The sequence below is a fragment of the Choristoneura fumiferana genome, chromosome 4, assembly GCF_025370935.1.
Source record: "Choristoneura fumiferana chromosome 4, NRCan_CFum_1, whole genome shotgun sequence".
Lineage (NCBI taxonomy): Eukaryota > Metazoa > Arthropoda > Insecta > Lepidoptera > Tortricidae > Choristoneura > Choristoneura fumiferana.
The window spans coordinates 16374136-16390728 of NC_133475.1; the positions used below are offsets into that span (position 1 = coordinate 16374136).

Sequence of the window (16593 nt, forward strand, 5' to 3'; positions counted from 1 at the left end):
TTGAGATTCATTATTTTCACGAATAAACTGTAATAAAATACTAAAACTACCGTGTATGAAATAATAAAATCTAACATTTATTTAATGTCTCGTTTTTGTATTCATTTAAAACCGTCAGATAATCATAGATCGTTACGGCTGAAAGCAATTTCAAAGAGTCATTCGAAAATAAAAGAAAAAAAATTAGGGTATTTTGGAACTAGAGTGTTTTGAGAACTATGCATTATGAGAATGAAGTATTACGCCACCTACAGGTGAACACAATTTGGGGTATTTTGGGAAAGGTGTATTTTGGGACTAGTTCTCAATGGTTCTCGTGTAAATCGAGAATGAGCCTTTTTTGAAATATGGTGTTTTGGGCCTAGTTTCTTATGAGAAGAGGGGCTTTCAAAATTAGAGTGTATTGACTAATAGTGCGTTTTGGGACTAGTGCATTCGCCACCCGAAAGCCTTCAGTCAATTTTCCACTTTGACGTCATAGAAATAAAGCCATTTTTAGTATACCGCTACCTACGTTTACAGATTATGTAAAAACTATTTTATTTGTATGACCTCAAAGTTGAAAATTGACTGAAGGCATGCCCATCTGTCAAGTGTTAACTCCAAGTAATCATACTGTACTAATATTTTAAACGCAAATGTTACAATCTGTTACCTTTTCACACTGAAACCACTTAACCGATTTAAAATAAATTAAGTATTACGTATGGTATATTAATGTAAATAGCCGTGTATGATTAAATATGAAATACTTCTCATTATGTAAGATCAAATCATACAATTTTTTTGTTAAAAAATGTGGAATGTGCTTTTTATTGTTATTCTCAAATCACTCACCCGTGACTTCATAGAAAAGGTGTTTTTATTAAAAAAAAATAAAGGTATATGATTCTGACGAATATCGTTTTTTTTGCTTGCACTTGACTAAACTCACAGACTTTGATCTTAGATCTTTTGACTAAACTACTAATAATGTGAAATTCAGGGTGAACTGAAACAGCAATGGACGTTTAAACTTTTTTATTAAATCCACAATATATTTCAAAGAATAATATAAATATAATAAATTTTGCCGATCACTAACATAGCATCATTTCCAACAATGCTGAATAATATATTTCAAGTCTTACTTTTAAGTAAATATTTGTGATAGGTATGTAGGTACTAATAGAAAGACACTGTTCTAATCTATTTTTACAAATTATGTCCTTTATAAAGTACATAGGTAGCTGTTATTTTGTGTCTTTATAGTGTTAGCTAAAAGGAAAAGATAGTTCTGGTGTGCAATTATTTGTTGATTACAATCATCTTATGTATATGATTAGTTAACTATATTGAGATGATTAGCTATCGTAGTAAATTCAATCTAGGGATATGTTCATTCTTTACATGATATGCCTCCGGGCGTGCTATTTTTTTTATTGCTGGCTTGAACGTTGCTTAGTTTTTATAATTGCAAGTCGCGTATTTCTACTCTGATCACGGCCAGATTTAGAGGTCTGGAGGCCTTAGAGCTACGAAGTGAAGGCTCCTAAGGCGAAAAAATACCCCTAAATCCGGCCCTGGCTCTGACAACTTCTGTAATTATGTAGGACGTTTTCGGCCAGCTTAAAAAATCACCTACCAGACCGGGGTTTTCTTTTTGTTTTATCAATGGAAAAAGATCGAAATTTCGACAAAAAAATAATGTAAGCTGCCAATGTGCCAATGAATGAAATTTGCTAATTTTTTTATAGTAGATCCTTTCGATGGGTCCATATTGGCTCACATAAAATTCTTATTCCTATTTTTTATTTTACAATCGATTTATGTTCATAATAATCAAGATTGTTTTTTTGGAATCTTTTTGTATTTTTTATTTCAATTCCAAATTTTTACTTTAACGGTCATCCCGTAAAACCTAAATTGAAAATACAAACTGAAAATATAGATGCACAGAAAAACCAGAAAAATAAGACCAGCACTGGGAATCGAACACCTGGGTATTCCGTACCGCGTGCTATACCGCTACACCACTGCTGGACCATGTTTGATGATTATGAGTTCGATCGTTACCTAGTATTAAATATTTTTATGAAGAGTGATCATTACCTATGATGTAAAATGTTATAAGAAATATTTTCGGGCTTCCGATAATAGGACTTAAAAAGTTATGTGAAAAAATGCGCACCCCCTTTTGATATCTGCTCTTTTTATAATATTAAGGGGCTGTTTCACCATCCATTGATTAGTGTTAAATGACGGTTGAATGTGATGCCGTCTCTATTTGTTGTCTTTGAATAGACGGAGACGGCATCACATTTAACCGTCAGTTAACACCTTCGGTGAAACAGCCCCTAACTATCTTATTGTATCTGCCCTGTAAGTAGCCAATCCGTCTACAATATTTCAAAACTGTAAAAACCGCTGTATAATCTAAAACTAATTTGATAGTTGAAGCGAATTTTACAGGAACATCCATTTAAAATCTTTAAGATTTTGTAAGAAAATAGTTTAAAGTCTTAAGGCATCGAAGCCTTTTGCTTGACTTCATTTACTTGGGAAGACCATCTTAGACTTTCAGCTCTTGTATACCTATATATTTTGTGTACTAGGTAAATCAAAATAATTGCACACCTCCGGAAAATTTATACTGTAGAAAAATATTAATAATATTTGACTAGCTAATTATATATCGTAATGTGTCATTATCTTAAACAATTATATTCTTATTTATAACTAACCTTAACTAGGTTGATTTATTAGTAAAGTAAAGCTAAACAAAGATTACTACAAAACATTGAAAGCTACATCTCTAAATAAGATAATACTATTTATTTACTATTTTTCATACAAAAATGTATTTAAACAGTTAATACGCGCTTCGTAATCATTAACAATTTTGATGGTAATATTTAAATATAGGATAGGATATAAGATCTTTAGCTGAACTCTTTCTCTTTCTTTCATATTTAGCATTTTTTAACCTAAATTCATTTAAAATACTGAATATATTGCATACATGTTATGTATGATAAGGATAATTATGTTGTACTGGTTTAAGTGATATTTACATCAATGGCAAGCGGTTTGAACTTACTTTAGGTAATATTAATTTGGTTCATCTTAGCCATGTAGGTAAACATTATTATATCAAAACTCATATAATTCATGTTTAGGGACCATTATAAGCATGTACGCATACTTAACCAATAATTACTTTGAGCGTTAGCTATCGAACAACAGGTATTTCAAATGTTTTCAAGTAAAAATCAAACTTTCAACTTATAAGGAACTTTCTACTTAAACTTTGTTAATTTTTAAAATCCATTTAAACATCTTACCTATTAAAATTAAAACAGAAACTTCATACTTCATCACCTTAGGATTTTTACAAGTTTAATCAAAATGTAACATTCAGGATTTTTACTAAATATAATTCAGCCTATGAGACGGTCCTGGGCCACAAAATAATCAAAATGCAGTTTCAGTTGCCCGGGTCATTAGGTAATTTAGTTTCGTTCGGGAAAGGCCGGCTTGTGGAGAGGGCCTTTCAGGAGTTCATCCTTGTAGGCGGCGAGGATGGCGCGAGACATGCTCGGTTCGGATGCACTTACTTCGAGGAATTGTCGCATTAGTCTGTGAAATGAAGGTAAGTGATTTTAAAAATCGTGATCAGATTCATCAGCATCAGGTTTGCAATGAAGATGAACTCTGATTGAGCTCGAAACGGTCAGCGTAGTGTGGTGGTGGTGGTGATGGTTGGGTTTGTATGATGTTTGTGTGTTCTTACAGTTTGGAAGTAGAGGAACTTCATGATCACACTTGTTGCATAAACTAGACATAGGTGGCGTAAGGTCGCAGGTGAGCAAAGTAATTGTTTATTTCATTGACAAGGACCTCCGCAAAGTAACGCCTGATTCAATAACTTATAAAAATGTACCTTTTAAAGGACAAATTAACATGATTTCATAAAACACCCCTTAATTTAGTGGAGAAGCAAATTTGTTAAATTAAGTATTACATAATGGCGCCCAATGTGGGGTTGAACTACACTAGATATATTATTTATCAGCTAGCTATATCTCTACAGCAGTGAAAACTAATAAAAGAGCATCGTGTAGGTGCCTACCGGTTGGCGGGGTTGATTCCGAGGTTGTCTCTTGCCTGCATCAGTTCCGGGTGATCTCCGATAGTGTCCGTCAAAGCGGCAATCATTACGTCTGAAACCACAAATACGGTAGATATAAGTACAAGAACCTATTAGGTTAACTCCTCAGATCTACTTATAATTTATTTCACACAATAAACAGGCATTTTAGTGTGAATTCAAGCGAATCGACGGTAAATTTGCTTGAAGCTTTTTGCCGAGCATCCGTCTGACATCATCATGAATTCATGACCAATAAAATTTTTGAAGAATACAGTTGGGATGGGCAGCGTATGGGAAACTGCGTCGAGTCTTCACATCGCCAATTCCACAGAGTCTAAAAACGAAAGTCTTCAATCAGTGCGTCCTACCCATCATGACATACGGTGCCGAAACATGGACGCTCACGGTAGGGCTGGTCCTCAAATTTAAAGTTGCTCAACGTGCAAGGTGTGAAAGGGCTATGCTCGGAGTTTCTCTGAAAGATCGAATTCGTAACGAAGTGATCCGACAGAGAGCCAAAGTTATCGACATAGCCCACCGCATTAGCACGCGGAAGCACGGCGGAATAACCGTTGGGGTGGACGAGTTCTTGAGTGGAGACCACGGATCGGCAAACGTAGCGTGGGACGTCCTCAGACTCGGTGGAGCGATGATCTTTGCAGGGCGGCTGGATGAGAGTGGCCGAGGATCGTGCTCAGTGGCGTGCCATGGGAGAGGCCTATGTCCAGCAGTGGACGAACATAGGCTGATGATGATGATGAAAAATTTTGAAGAGCATTCACTGGAACGTTCCCTAAAATGATCATGTAAATTTTTGTTGCAACGTTTGCCTCTATGCTTGGCTCTATTTCTGTCAGTTGTTCAGTTCGAGAAAAATAACGGCGAACGCTCGATGTTCTGTTACAAGTGAATGCTCAAGTTTATCAGTGTAGTAGAGTGGCATGCAGGCCCCTCTTCCCCACTGGGCACACTGGGCACGTGCCCAGGGCAACGCGATGCATTGGGGCCACCTAGTCCCTACTCCATTACCAAACTATAACCGATAGCTACTCAATTCTCGCCCGAAAATCAGGCTTACCGAAAGCATGCAGCATGTTGTGCCAAGGGCCTCTGATATACAGTCAAGTGCAAAAATGTGTACGTTAGGTAACTATTATCTTCTAATCGAACCACTCAATACGTGTTACCACGGCTTTATTACCTACGTCGGAATAAGAGTGTGGTACATATTTTTGACTAATGCTTCGACACTCGACTGTACAAAATTTCAAGAATCCCTACTCACCAAGCACTTTCTTCTCGATGGTCCGTGACAGCTGCCCCCTCTCGGCTTCGCGCTCCAAAAACGCCATGAAACGCTGCGTGGCCGCCCGCGCCGACGCCGGGTCCCGGGACAGAGATTGGGAGAACATCATCTGTTTACATAATAACGAAATATATAATATATTTTTTTCAAATTGTTACTCAAGCCATAATTAATTTAGTGAAGCATAGTATCCTGAGGAAATCCACATGCGCGAAGATATTTCATGGTGTGTGTGAAGTTCATTTGTGATTGATTACGTGGGAACTATAGCCCAGCTCAATTTGTTCTGAGGGACGCCTGTGGCCAAGAGTGGGATGAATGTGGTGTGGAATATGGAGGTTCACAGTTCATACCGTAAGGTAGGGGTAGGAACCATCAGCTAAATACGTGGTCTACCACCTTAAAGTTGATAATCGTTCGCATGTCACAAAACAATAATGCCAATAGACGTATAACCTGTCAACTTGAAAGTTTGACTTCAGCGACATATTCAGTTGATAGGAACTTGTTTAAAAATCAATAGACCACTTATTTGGCTGATGGTACATTTTACTATAGGGATCTTGGTGACAGAGGGATTTTTATGTGTATCGAATATGTGTAAATAAATGTTTCTCTCTCTCTCACTCTAATTGTAACTCTAGCTCTACCTTAGCCAGCTGATAGATGATTTCTTCAAGCGTGTACTCTGTGTAGAGAGTGTCGGCCGCTTTCAGTTTGTCCATCATCTCTTCGTATTCTTCCTCGGTAATAATGGGCCCGTCTCGGTCGTAGTCGGATGTTCCTGGAAAATGAGAGACCATGAATGTAGAATACCTAGCGGAGATCTTCGATTATTTTTGTTAGAGGCAAGTAACTAAGTGCCCCAAAGAATAACGAGTAATATTTATTTGACCTTAACATTGAATACTTGCCGCATAAAGTGCGGAACCCTACTGCGCGTGGCCCGACATGCCCTTGGCCGGTTATTTTTGTTTAACCGCATATGACGCAAACGGAGATTTTCTGATTTTCAATAGGGATGGGCCGAATATTCGTTTTATATTCGATATTCGGCAGATTTACCGAATGTTCGGCTAAATCACCGAATATTCGCCAAAGTGGTACTCAAAATCTTCAAAGTTGAGTGAGGCTTTATATTTTTGTTGACACTGTAGCTTTATTTTCAATAACAGCACATATAAAAGATGGAAAGATGCTTATTAATTAAAATCAAAATATAAGTATGATCTTTATCTTTGATGTATCCCCGTGTGGTGTCATGTTAGAATTACACCTCTGCATTTTTTCCGTGGATGTCGTAAGAGGCGACAAAAGATATAGGTTAAGGTATTATAGGTACCGTAGGCGACAGGCTAGCAACCTGTCACTATTGTACCGATTGTTTAACTTTAGCCTAAAATTGCTAAAAGTGGCTCCGAAGCGGTAACGCGGTGTGCTCTGCCTACCCCATTTGGGAATACAGGTGTGATATTTGTGTGTGTGTGTGGCTTTTTTCTAGGTAACTAGTTACATCCGATATCTCGTTAACTTGAATCGCTATAATGGTTTTGACTGAACATAAATGAACATGGACTAAATGGAGGTAGGTATATATTGAAGTTGGCTGAACCGATTTTGATAAAACAATTAAAACATGTCTAAGAACCATCGCTAAAAAACCTGCTTTCAAATAAAAAAAAATCGCATTCCAATCGGTCCACCCGTTAAAGAGCTACGGTGCCACAGACAGACAGACACACAAAACGGTCGAACTTATAACACCCCTCTTTTTTACGCCGGGGGTTAAAAATAGGCCTGACATTTTAATATTCACATCACGACTTTCAAAATGAGGGTGGAAAGAAAATAGAAACGCTCCGCTCGATGGAGATTTGTATTCAAGGCATGGAGTCTGTATAATCTCGTTCATGTCCCTGAATATTGCGTCTCGACTTGACAATTTAAAATTAATTGATGCGTGACTCTTAATTAAAGTAAATTGTCAAGGTAAACGAAGATCTTTAATCACACATCTAAGTACAAGGAAAGCTTAGGTTCTTTAATTAAAAATGTCAGCTACTGTTAAGTTTTTAAAGTTAAACATTTAATTAGTGACGATGTGTTTGTGACTAAGCATTATGTCTATGTAAAAGTACTTATAACAAGTAACTGGCCAACTTAACATCATTCGAGACCTATTTTAGCATAAACGATTATTTAAAACATTTAAGTAATTAAGTATAACACGTACTAACTTACTATATAATCAATCAAATCAATATCAGTACTAACTAGGCTTCGTCAAAAGCTCTAATGATGCAGATATCACACTTTAGGGTTATTATTATGTACCTACTAACTACAACACAATAAAGTCTTTAATACAAATTTCTTTAGCCATCCTGAAAACTTCCTCATTGGTCTTCCTTTCCATCCTAAATGAATAGCAAAACACAATTACAAAACGTCATTTTGCTGACCAACTCGAAAATGAAAGCTCTCAGAAATAAAATGCAAACGTCTAACTCTAAGTTATATCGTAAAAGATTGTATTAATGTATCTTTCACGGTCCACTTCCCGTTTCGCGCAATTCAACTCAGTTACTTTAGTGGCAGGCCATAAAAGTTGATTTCGTTAAAGAATAATAGCTTCATAGCATTCAACTTTTAATAGCGGGCCGGAACTCTTGACGACATGGAGGTGCATTTTTCTGGCCAAGCTAATGAGTGAACAAAAACAATTACTTTGCTCATCCACGAGTGAGCAAAGTAATTGTTTTAGTTCATTGATATGGACCTCCGCAAAGTAAGGTCTGATTCGATAAGTTATTTGAGCTTGTCTGACCTGGCCTGCCACCAATGAGTGACAGGTTGCTATTAATCTGTCATCTCCCAGGATAACAGGATCAAAGGAATTTGGGCACAAATTTGTGCCTCTGGGAGAGGACAGGTTAAGGTTTCTGTTGTTAGGAACTTGTTGATTACCTACACTTACCAATAATATTAGTCTGCAGCATCGGGTCGAACCTCTTGACAGCGTCGGGGCGCAGTTCCCCAGCCAAAGTCATTGGTGACAGATTGTTGCTTAGTTCCCAATTCTTACTGGCGATGGAGCGGATGATGTCAGGGCTGTTGCCAAACGGGAAAGACTGGAGAGCCATCGGCCGGTATTGGTAGTCCTGGGAAGAGAAAGCAAATCTGTCTTGGTTGCAAGTTTTAAACCTCTTATATCACTACCCAGTCCATTATTGCGTCCCATCGATGGAAAGAGTCAGCTAGCCAGCAATTTAGCTTAAACTAAAAGAAGTTTTCTACCTCAAGAAAGTTAGAAGAGCGCCTAGAAAAATTAATAAGCTTAGGCTTCAATTGAATCCATGATTGACTCTGTTTGAGATTGGTAGATCATACCATTTGGGTTAATATGGTAAGTGACTTTTAAAGTTGGGCAGAAACTTAAGGTAAACTAAATTCAAATAAACAGAACTTAAATTACGACACCTGCCCTATAAAGAGAAGAGGGGAATTAAAGTAACTTGACTGACTATTCAAACTTAATAAACATAAAGTCTCCCTCCGCTACCGTAATATTCTATTACCCACTATAACAACAAACAATAACAACTACCTAATATAACTTAATTAACCCCTAAACAGCAATCAGTAATCCCGCTAAGTAAGAATGCAGCTTAACAACCAGTAAAATGTTACGAGTTAGTCCGTTAACCACATTCACTCTATTTTTATCTTTACAGAGTCATAAACGGAGATTAAACTTCCTTTGTGTCCCCTATTGGGGTCATATTGCGAAATGAGACCGATGTGACAAAGTGATAACCCTAATAACAGTACCTATTGGTTGCCACTAAGGATATAATACGCTAGGAACGCAGTTCCTTAAAGTTCACGAACAGAACATCATTTTCAACAGCTAAAGTGATGGCCTCAATGATGTCGCTAAATAACCCGAAATATTAATTAAAAAATGTGTCTAAAAACACTTTATTTCGGACTTTAAAAACGTCACAAATTCATTAACCTTCACACTGTTTACTGAGTTTAATTACTTATCTTAATTCTTGATCAGCTTTTAATCTGTCATCTCCCAGGATAACAGGATCAAAGGAATTTGGGCGCAAATTTGTGCCTCTGGGAGAGGACAGGTTAAACAGTAAGAATAGGCCACTATAGTGTCTTTGAGAACTATACTCGAAAGGTTTAGGTAATAACTGAATTTATACGCAACAACGTCAATTGGTGTCTTAAATATTGAAATTCCCCCATTAAACTATCTAAACATTTACATTTCTGTATTGAAAATACATTTAGGAGCTGTTTCACCACCCATTGATTAGTCTTTAACTGACGATAAATGTGATGCCGTCTCCGTCTATTCGAACAAAACAAATAGAGGGCATCACATTTAACCGCCAGTTAAGACTAATCAATGGGTGGTGAAACAGCCCCTTAGTCTAGTTTGTTTTATAATGATAAATAAGTACTTACAATGTTTAAAATCCTTGAATGTGCTGAAGGATGAATATTCGGGCGTTGAACACTTTTTTATCAGATTTCTTAAGAAATGGATACAATAAGTAAAACAAACATCCACATCGGACACAATACATAATATTAGAGCAGTATACATAGCAGTGTTTGGCTCGACATTAAATTGACACCAGTTAAATTTAAATTCCGTTAGAAAGATGTTGAGAATAATGACGGTCCGAATATTCACCCTGAAGTTTGTTTACATTTTAGCTAATTACCTAAACCTCTCAAGTATTATTTCATCTGTTGAATGTTCCGTTAACGTTAACGGAAAATAAAAATAACTCGTTGTAGATAGGTATACCTAGATGAACACAAAAGAAGCACGCTGCGAAAGGGGTTTCAAGCATTAATTTAGGCAATTCACGTTTACGACATATTATTCTATGCTCAAGAAGTAACTTTATTTACTTGTTGAGTCTGTAATATTAATATGAATCCCTGCCATATACTCGTAGACATAACTGCTCGTCATTGTTTGCAAATCCGTTGCTAGGTACCTATTGGCAATGTTGATTGAAACGTATACGTATAAGTAAACCAAGGCAGTATACGACGGCACCATGAAATTTTATGTTTATTAGTTCCACGTACGGGGCGCATTTTACCTTTTGTGCTTCACGAGTCAAAGTCAAAGTTAAAATATCTTTATTCAATTTAGGCTATGACAAGCACTTATGAATGGCAAAAAAATCTACCGCCGGTTCGGAAAAATCTCTGTTGAGAAGAATCCGGCAAGAAACTCAACGAGGTACCTATATATTTTTTAAACAGATTTACAATGTTATTAAATGATAATAACTACATCACAAGTATTTAACACAGCAGGTTCGCTATTTAAAGTAAGGGATCGCCAATGTGGATCGGAATTATTTCCAAATGTTCCTCGATACCCAGTACCCTCAATACCGAGGACAAAAGTAAGGGTTTATTTATAATTAGAATAATTTTGTGAATATTTTGCATTACCTGAAATTAATTATGGCAATAAATATGGAATGTCTGTGTTTGACACAGTTTTGTCTTTCGGAAACTTTTGTCCTCCCTTTTTTTCTGAACTAAATGGGACTACGCAACATTGTGGTTGCTCGATATGTTTATGGTACGGTTTTAAGATGTATTAAATATGATTTTAATCTAAACTTTGTTTTCACGCCCGTAATAACAGACTTGGAAAGCCACACTTAAAAATCTCACGCAACAGTGCCGCCATCTAGAAAGACAAAAACGATAGCCCTCATTCACGCACTAACTACTAACACAGTTTTCTCTTTTAAGTCGCTACACTCTTGACAGAGTGGTAAACGCTTGAAGAATCAGTAGTGAACCTTCATGGTGTCTTTCTTGGGAAAATAGTGTAAGTAGTAGTCGGTAGTCCCTCGAGTCCACACCGCGTTGCTGGAGTCGCTGGGTTCGTAATTGGCAATAGGGACCGCTGCTGACCACACTTACATCAAGTTCCTTAATAACCCTTTACGATACCCACAGGAAGAGATGCGTCCGTCTTATTCTGCTAAACAGGGCACGACACAGACTACAAAACATTTCCTAAAACTTATTACGTTGTGCTCAACCGCATAATTTCGGTTAATACCCGACTGAAATTCGGTTGTACATTAGGTACGCTAAAATGTGTTAGTAGTAATTTAAACGTTCCTATTGCATGCCCTATATTACGTAGTGCAAAATTCGAACTTCAAATCTTGCCGTCCCGCTGACGCTATTATTATTTAATACGAGAGTGAGAGGGATAGTACGATACGAACTTCGATTTTCGAATTTCGTAGGAGCTCCCCAAGCGTATCATGCGAATTCCGTCGCGTGATTTCGGCAAAGTGTGCTTAACTCTTAAGAGTGCTCAAAGTATAACACAAAAAAAAACAAGAGACATCCTTGTTCCGTTTTATTCTTGAACAATATTTACTAGAATTTGGTTCAGACTACCATTGCATTGACCGCGTTCCTGTGTCCACACTTAATCTCCTTCTTGAGGTCAATGTAATCCGCTAAAACCAACCGTTGGCACGCTTACTAATAAACACTAAGATTGGTTTTTGGAATCTTTTTGCATTTTTTATTTCAATTTCAAATTTTTGTTACTTTTACGGTCATCCCGTAAAACCCATATCGAAAATACAAACTGAAATACAGATGCACAGAAAAACCAGAAAAATAAGACCAGCGCTGGGAATCGAACCCACGCACACACGAAATGAATGAACACGGAATGTTATGGTACGAGTATCTAGCTAGAGAGAGATGGCGGGGCGACTTAACCGAAATCAACCCAATTACGAGTATGTTTAAATTGTTTACATTACAATCTTCTTTTTGATTTGGTAAAAATATTATACTGTAGGTAGTTCACCAAACAATTTCGATTATTTAGGTGCAAAACAAGATAAAAAAAGTCCGAATAAAGGTACGTACCTAAATCATGTAAATTATTTTTGTTTAAAAGCAATAACAAACCCTTTTTCGCAAATAATAAATAGGTAAATTAATAATGACATGTTAATGATGACTTTATCATATTCTTACAAAAAGTCCTTTTAAATCCTATTTGTTTGCAAAACTTCTGTCAATATCCTTCTGCAGGAGGGAATGGAAGACATGATATTTAATAAGTCTACACATAGACCCCAAGGTTGCCTAAGTCAGGGATTTGTATGGGGGTGCGGCTCTCAATGGAGCCAGAGGAATTGATAGGTAGGCTAACAAGAACCTTTTGAAATTCCCTTGAGGAGATTAAAGTATTAAAGGTATTGACGACGCTGTTTAAGTTTAAAATAAATTAACATTTAATGGCAAAGTTTTTAGACAAAACAAGTTTGTTAGCAAAGAAAATTAAGCAGGTACCTAAATAAATAACCATCATAATCAGCCGTGGTGGCCTAGTGGTTTGACCTATCGCCTCTCAAGCAGAGGGTCGTGGGTTCAAACCCCAGCTCGCACCTCTGAGTTTTCGAAGTTCATGTGCGGAATTACATTTGAAATTTACCACGAGCTTTGCGGTGACGAAGAACGGCAACACACCAAGTTATCCACCGGTTATCCGCAACTCTCGTGATGTCGTCAGTCCACCTTGCAGGAGGTCCGCCAATGCTTCGCCTACCGGTTGGTGGCCGCCACTCGAGAACCTTTCTCCTAACGGTTATCCATTCTTCGAGAGTGTGGCCCGCTCATTGCCACTTCAACTTGCATATTCTGCGAGCTTTGTCGATGACTTTAGTTCTTCGGCGAATTTTCGTATTCTATCGCGCAAAGAAACTCCGAGCTCTCTCCTTAACTCGTTGCGTGACTCTGAGCGTCTCCAAAAGGCCAACTGTCAAGAACCACGCCTCAGAGTGTGTATGTTGCCAGTGTTGGCTTATAGATGCCATCACGGCTCGTAGTGGTAGTTATATGGGACTGTACCTACCTTGTTAGCTTGTTCCATGACCAGGCTCCGAAGCTTCTCTTGCTGGGCGGTCTCCTCGGCGCGAACGTTCTGCGAGTAGTGCGCTCGCAGATAGTCGATGTTGAACTTTATCTCCTGCAGGAACGATATCGCTTCTTCCTTTGACATCTAGAAAGAAGGAAAATACATTTATTCACAAAACATAAGACACACCAATATTATTTGGTACAAATAGACAACACGAAGGATGGTTTATACATATGTGTTGGACACTGGCTCAGCATAATACTGAAGCGTTAAAAAAATCCCAGCGCTGATTTTCAGCCAGCAATGTCGGTGACTCTCTATCTAGTAACAAAATTGGACTGGATATTAGTTGTGATCGCCATTATTCTGTTAGTGCAGGGATGGGGAAATAGATTTAGAGATTGGCCATATAAATACAATAATTACAACATTTCCACGGGCCAGGGAGTATTTATCGAAAAAAAAATCTAATCAAGTAACAACCAAAAAATAAATCATTTAGGTATCTATAATAAATGTATTGTTTTGATGTCGCGGGCCGGATTAAATCTTGTCGCGGGCCGGATTTGGCCCGCGGGCCGCTATTTCCCCATCCCTGTGTTAGTGCATAACTCTAGACTCAAACAGAGGGGTGTAAGTTTGACGCCAATGTATGTTTGATGTGGTTTACATGAAGCTATAATCTGCTTTTACTACAAGCTCGCTATCTTAAGCAGCCGGTGAAATTACTGGCACTTGAGGTATCCCACCTTAGGCCTCTAGGTTGGCAACGCATCTGTAATACCCCTGGTGTTGCAGATGTTTATGGGTGGTGGTTATCTCTTACCATCAGGAGACCCATTTGCTCGTTTGCCCATACAGTCGCGGGTCATAGTTTAGTTAAATTCATATGCAAGCTTAAATCACATGACGCTATAGGTGTATTCTGCGACCTTTCGAAAGCTGGATCATGATACTTTAATTTGTAAGTTAAATTTTTATGGCATTAGAACTCATTAAATCTTACCTCACACAAAGAAGAGTAGCGATTCGGTATCGGAGGGATCTGTGGTCGGAGTGCCTCAGGATCCATTCTTGCCCCATTCCTGTATCGCCTTACGGTAAGCAAAAGTCGGGTATGTTATGTTTGCTGACGACACGTCTTTACTGTTCAAGGTTAGTAGAAAAGATACCGACTTCATTGAGCCCAATGAAACCTGTCCGTGATATCCGCCTGTGTCCTAAGTGCGTTGATAAATCATCTAGCTCGAATTCTCAAACAAACTATTGAATTTGGTGAATAACGCTCGATTCTAAACTACAGTGGGGACGTCACAGCAATCGTGGTAGATTGATGCAGTTTGGAAAATACGGCAGCTGATGTGTTGGTGCTTACTTTAATGCATTAACCCTTATTTTAATCTGCTGCAGACATTGAGTCTTTTATCTAGCAATTAGAGCAATTTATAATTTGAAGACGCGTGAATCTTTATCTTAAGGAACAGATATCCAAGCTTTATGTTTTTGAAATAATCGTTGAACATATGTGATTTTCCACTAACGTCGGAACTACTAGAGGGAAGCTTAAAGTTCCCTTACAGACTGGCTAGTCTTTTCATTGCATACGTTTTTATAATAATTCCAAAATTTATAAATACGGATAAAATTCAATCTATTTCAAGAAGACAATCAAAGGCTATTATAAAGTTAATGTTATATCATGTGGAAATAATTCCGGCCGCATTAGCGATCCGTCAAATAGCGAACCTACTGTGTTAAAAATAAAGTTGTGTTAAATACTTGTGATGTATACATATCATTTAATAATATTGTAAATCTGTTTAAAAAAAATATATATATATACCTCGTTGAGTTTCTTGCCGGATTCTTCTCAGCAGAGGTTTTTCCGAACCGGTGGTAGATTTTTTTTGACATTCATAAGTGCTTGTTATAGCCTAAATTGAATAAAGATATTTTGACTTTGACTTTGACTTTGAAAAAAAAAGTATGATTAACTACACAATGGTATTGTATTGTATTGTAAAACTCTTTATTGTACATAACACACATGAAAATAACATAACACAGGATAATAAGATGTACAAAGGCGAACTTATCCCTTAAAGGGATCTCTTCCAGTTAACCTTTGAACGATTGACAGGATATCAGACACAAGAGTAGACACTACAAGTACAATGGTGTTGTTAGTCTTAAGTGGATGAGCTCAATTTAAAAAGTTTAGACTACATAACCTGCTGCCACGCGAGCGCTTATGCTGTTGTATTCCAGACGCAGCTTAGCCCTTGCTGATAACGAATCTACGATCCTGTAATGTTGGGTTGTGGTATTAAAAATCCTTACCATGCCTTCCTGCAGAAATTCTTCAATGGCCGCAGTGACGCCGCGTTCATCGCCTGTCCAGAAGACGTACTCTGCCATATCTAGTGGGGAGTACTGGACGCCAGCATATGACGCGTAATGGTCCATCTGTGAAAGGAAATGGAATTCTGTAACCGTGGTATCATCATTATCAGCCGGAAGACGTCCACTGTTGAACAGAGGCCTCCTGGGCCCCTTAGAACGCCACACAGTGAACGACAACTTGCCACCTGCATGCACCGGCTACCCGCAATTTTCACGATGTCGTCAGATCACTTAGTGGATGGTTTGCCAACGCCAATCGAGGACTTTTCACCCCCAACTGTTATCGTGCTTCGAGCGCTTTACTTGGACTCTAAATACTAGAAAGTTTAATTTGTTTGACATAGGTTTACATAATAATCAATAATAATCATGCCGCTGGCAAAATGGTACACTTTTATTATTTAGGCTAGGGCATCCCATCTCATGAGGTCGTCGTCGTCGTTGGATATACCTATTGGTTATTCAGAAATATTCCAGGTTTGCGAAAATTGTTTTTCAATTTAGGGATTCGTAGGCGAAACATTAAACTTTAAGTAGGTAATTTTTTTGTCTAAGTATACGTTGCGATAAGGTAAGCGTGTCTGCAATAAAATTTAGAGTTAGAAAAAAATGTCGTATAGTGCGACAGTCATTTAAATTCCATTATTTTATGTCGTACTTTACCTTCCTACTTAACTTCGGAGGATATCTCTAGTATGTTTGAAAATAATATCCTACTACTAACGCAGTTGATTAACATAACTTACTTTCGTGCTCGTGATAACACGACGTTATTATAAAATAACCCAGTGGTAA

The 16593-nt window shown here is 37.7% G+C and overlaps 1 protein-coding gene across 1 annotated transcript in view; it reads right to left on the reverse strand.

Annotated features, from left to right (window-relative positions):
• Positions 1 to 1005: 1005 nt before the first annotated feature.
• Positions 1006 to 16593, reverse strand: part of LOC141427557 (uncharacterized) — a 115992-nt gene continuing 100404 nt past the window's right edge. Inside the window, exons 8-14 of the mRNA XM_074087113.1 lie at positions 15736 to 15861; positions 13390 to 13536; positions 8416 to 8599; positions 6089 to 6222; positions 5418 to 5547; positions 4112 to 4202; positions 1006 to 3618 (exon numbers count right to left, since the gene is read on the reverse strand). Of these exons, the coding sequence (XP_073943214.1) occupies positions 3492 to 3618; positions 4112 to 4202; positions 5418 to 5547; positions 6089 to 6222; positions 8416 to 8599; positions 13390 to 13536; positions 15736 to 15861 (939 nt within the window). The 3' untranslated portion in view covers positions 1006 to 3491. The remainder of the gene's footprint in view (positions 3619 to 4111; positions 4203 to 5417; positions 5548 to 6088; positions 6223 to 8415; positions 8600 to 13389; positions 13537 to 15735; positions 15862 to 16593) is intronic.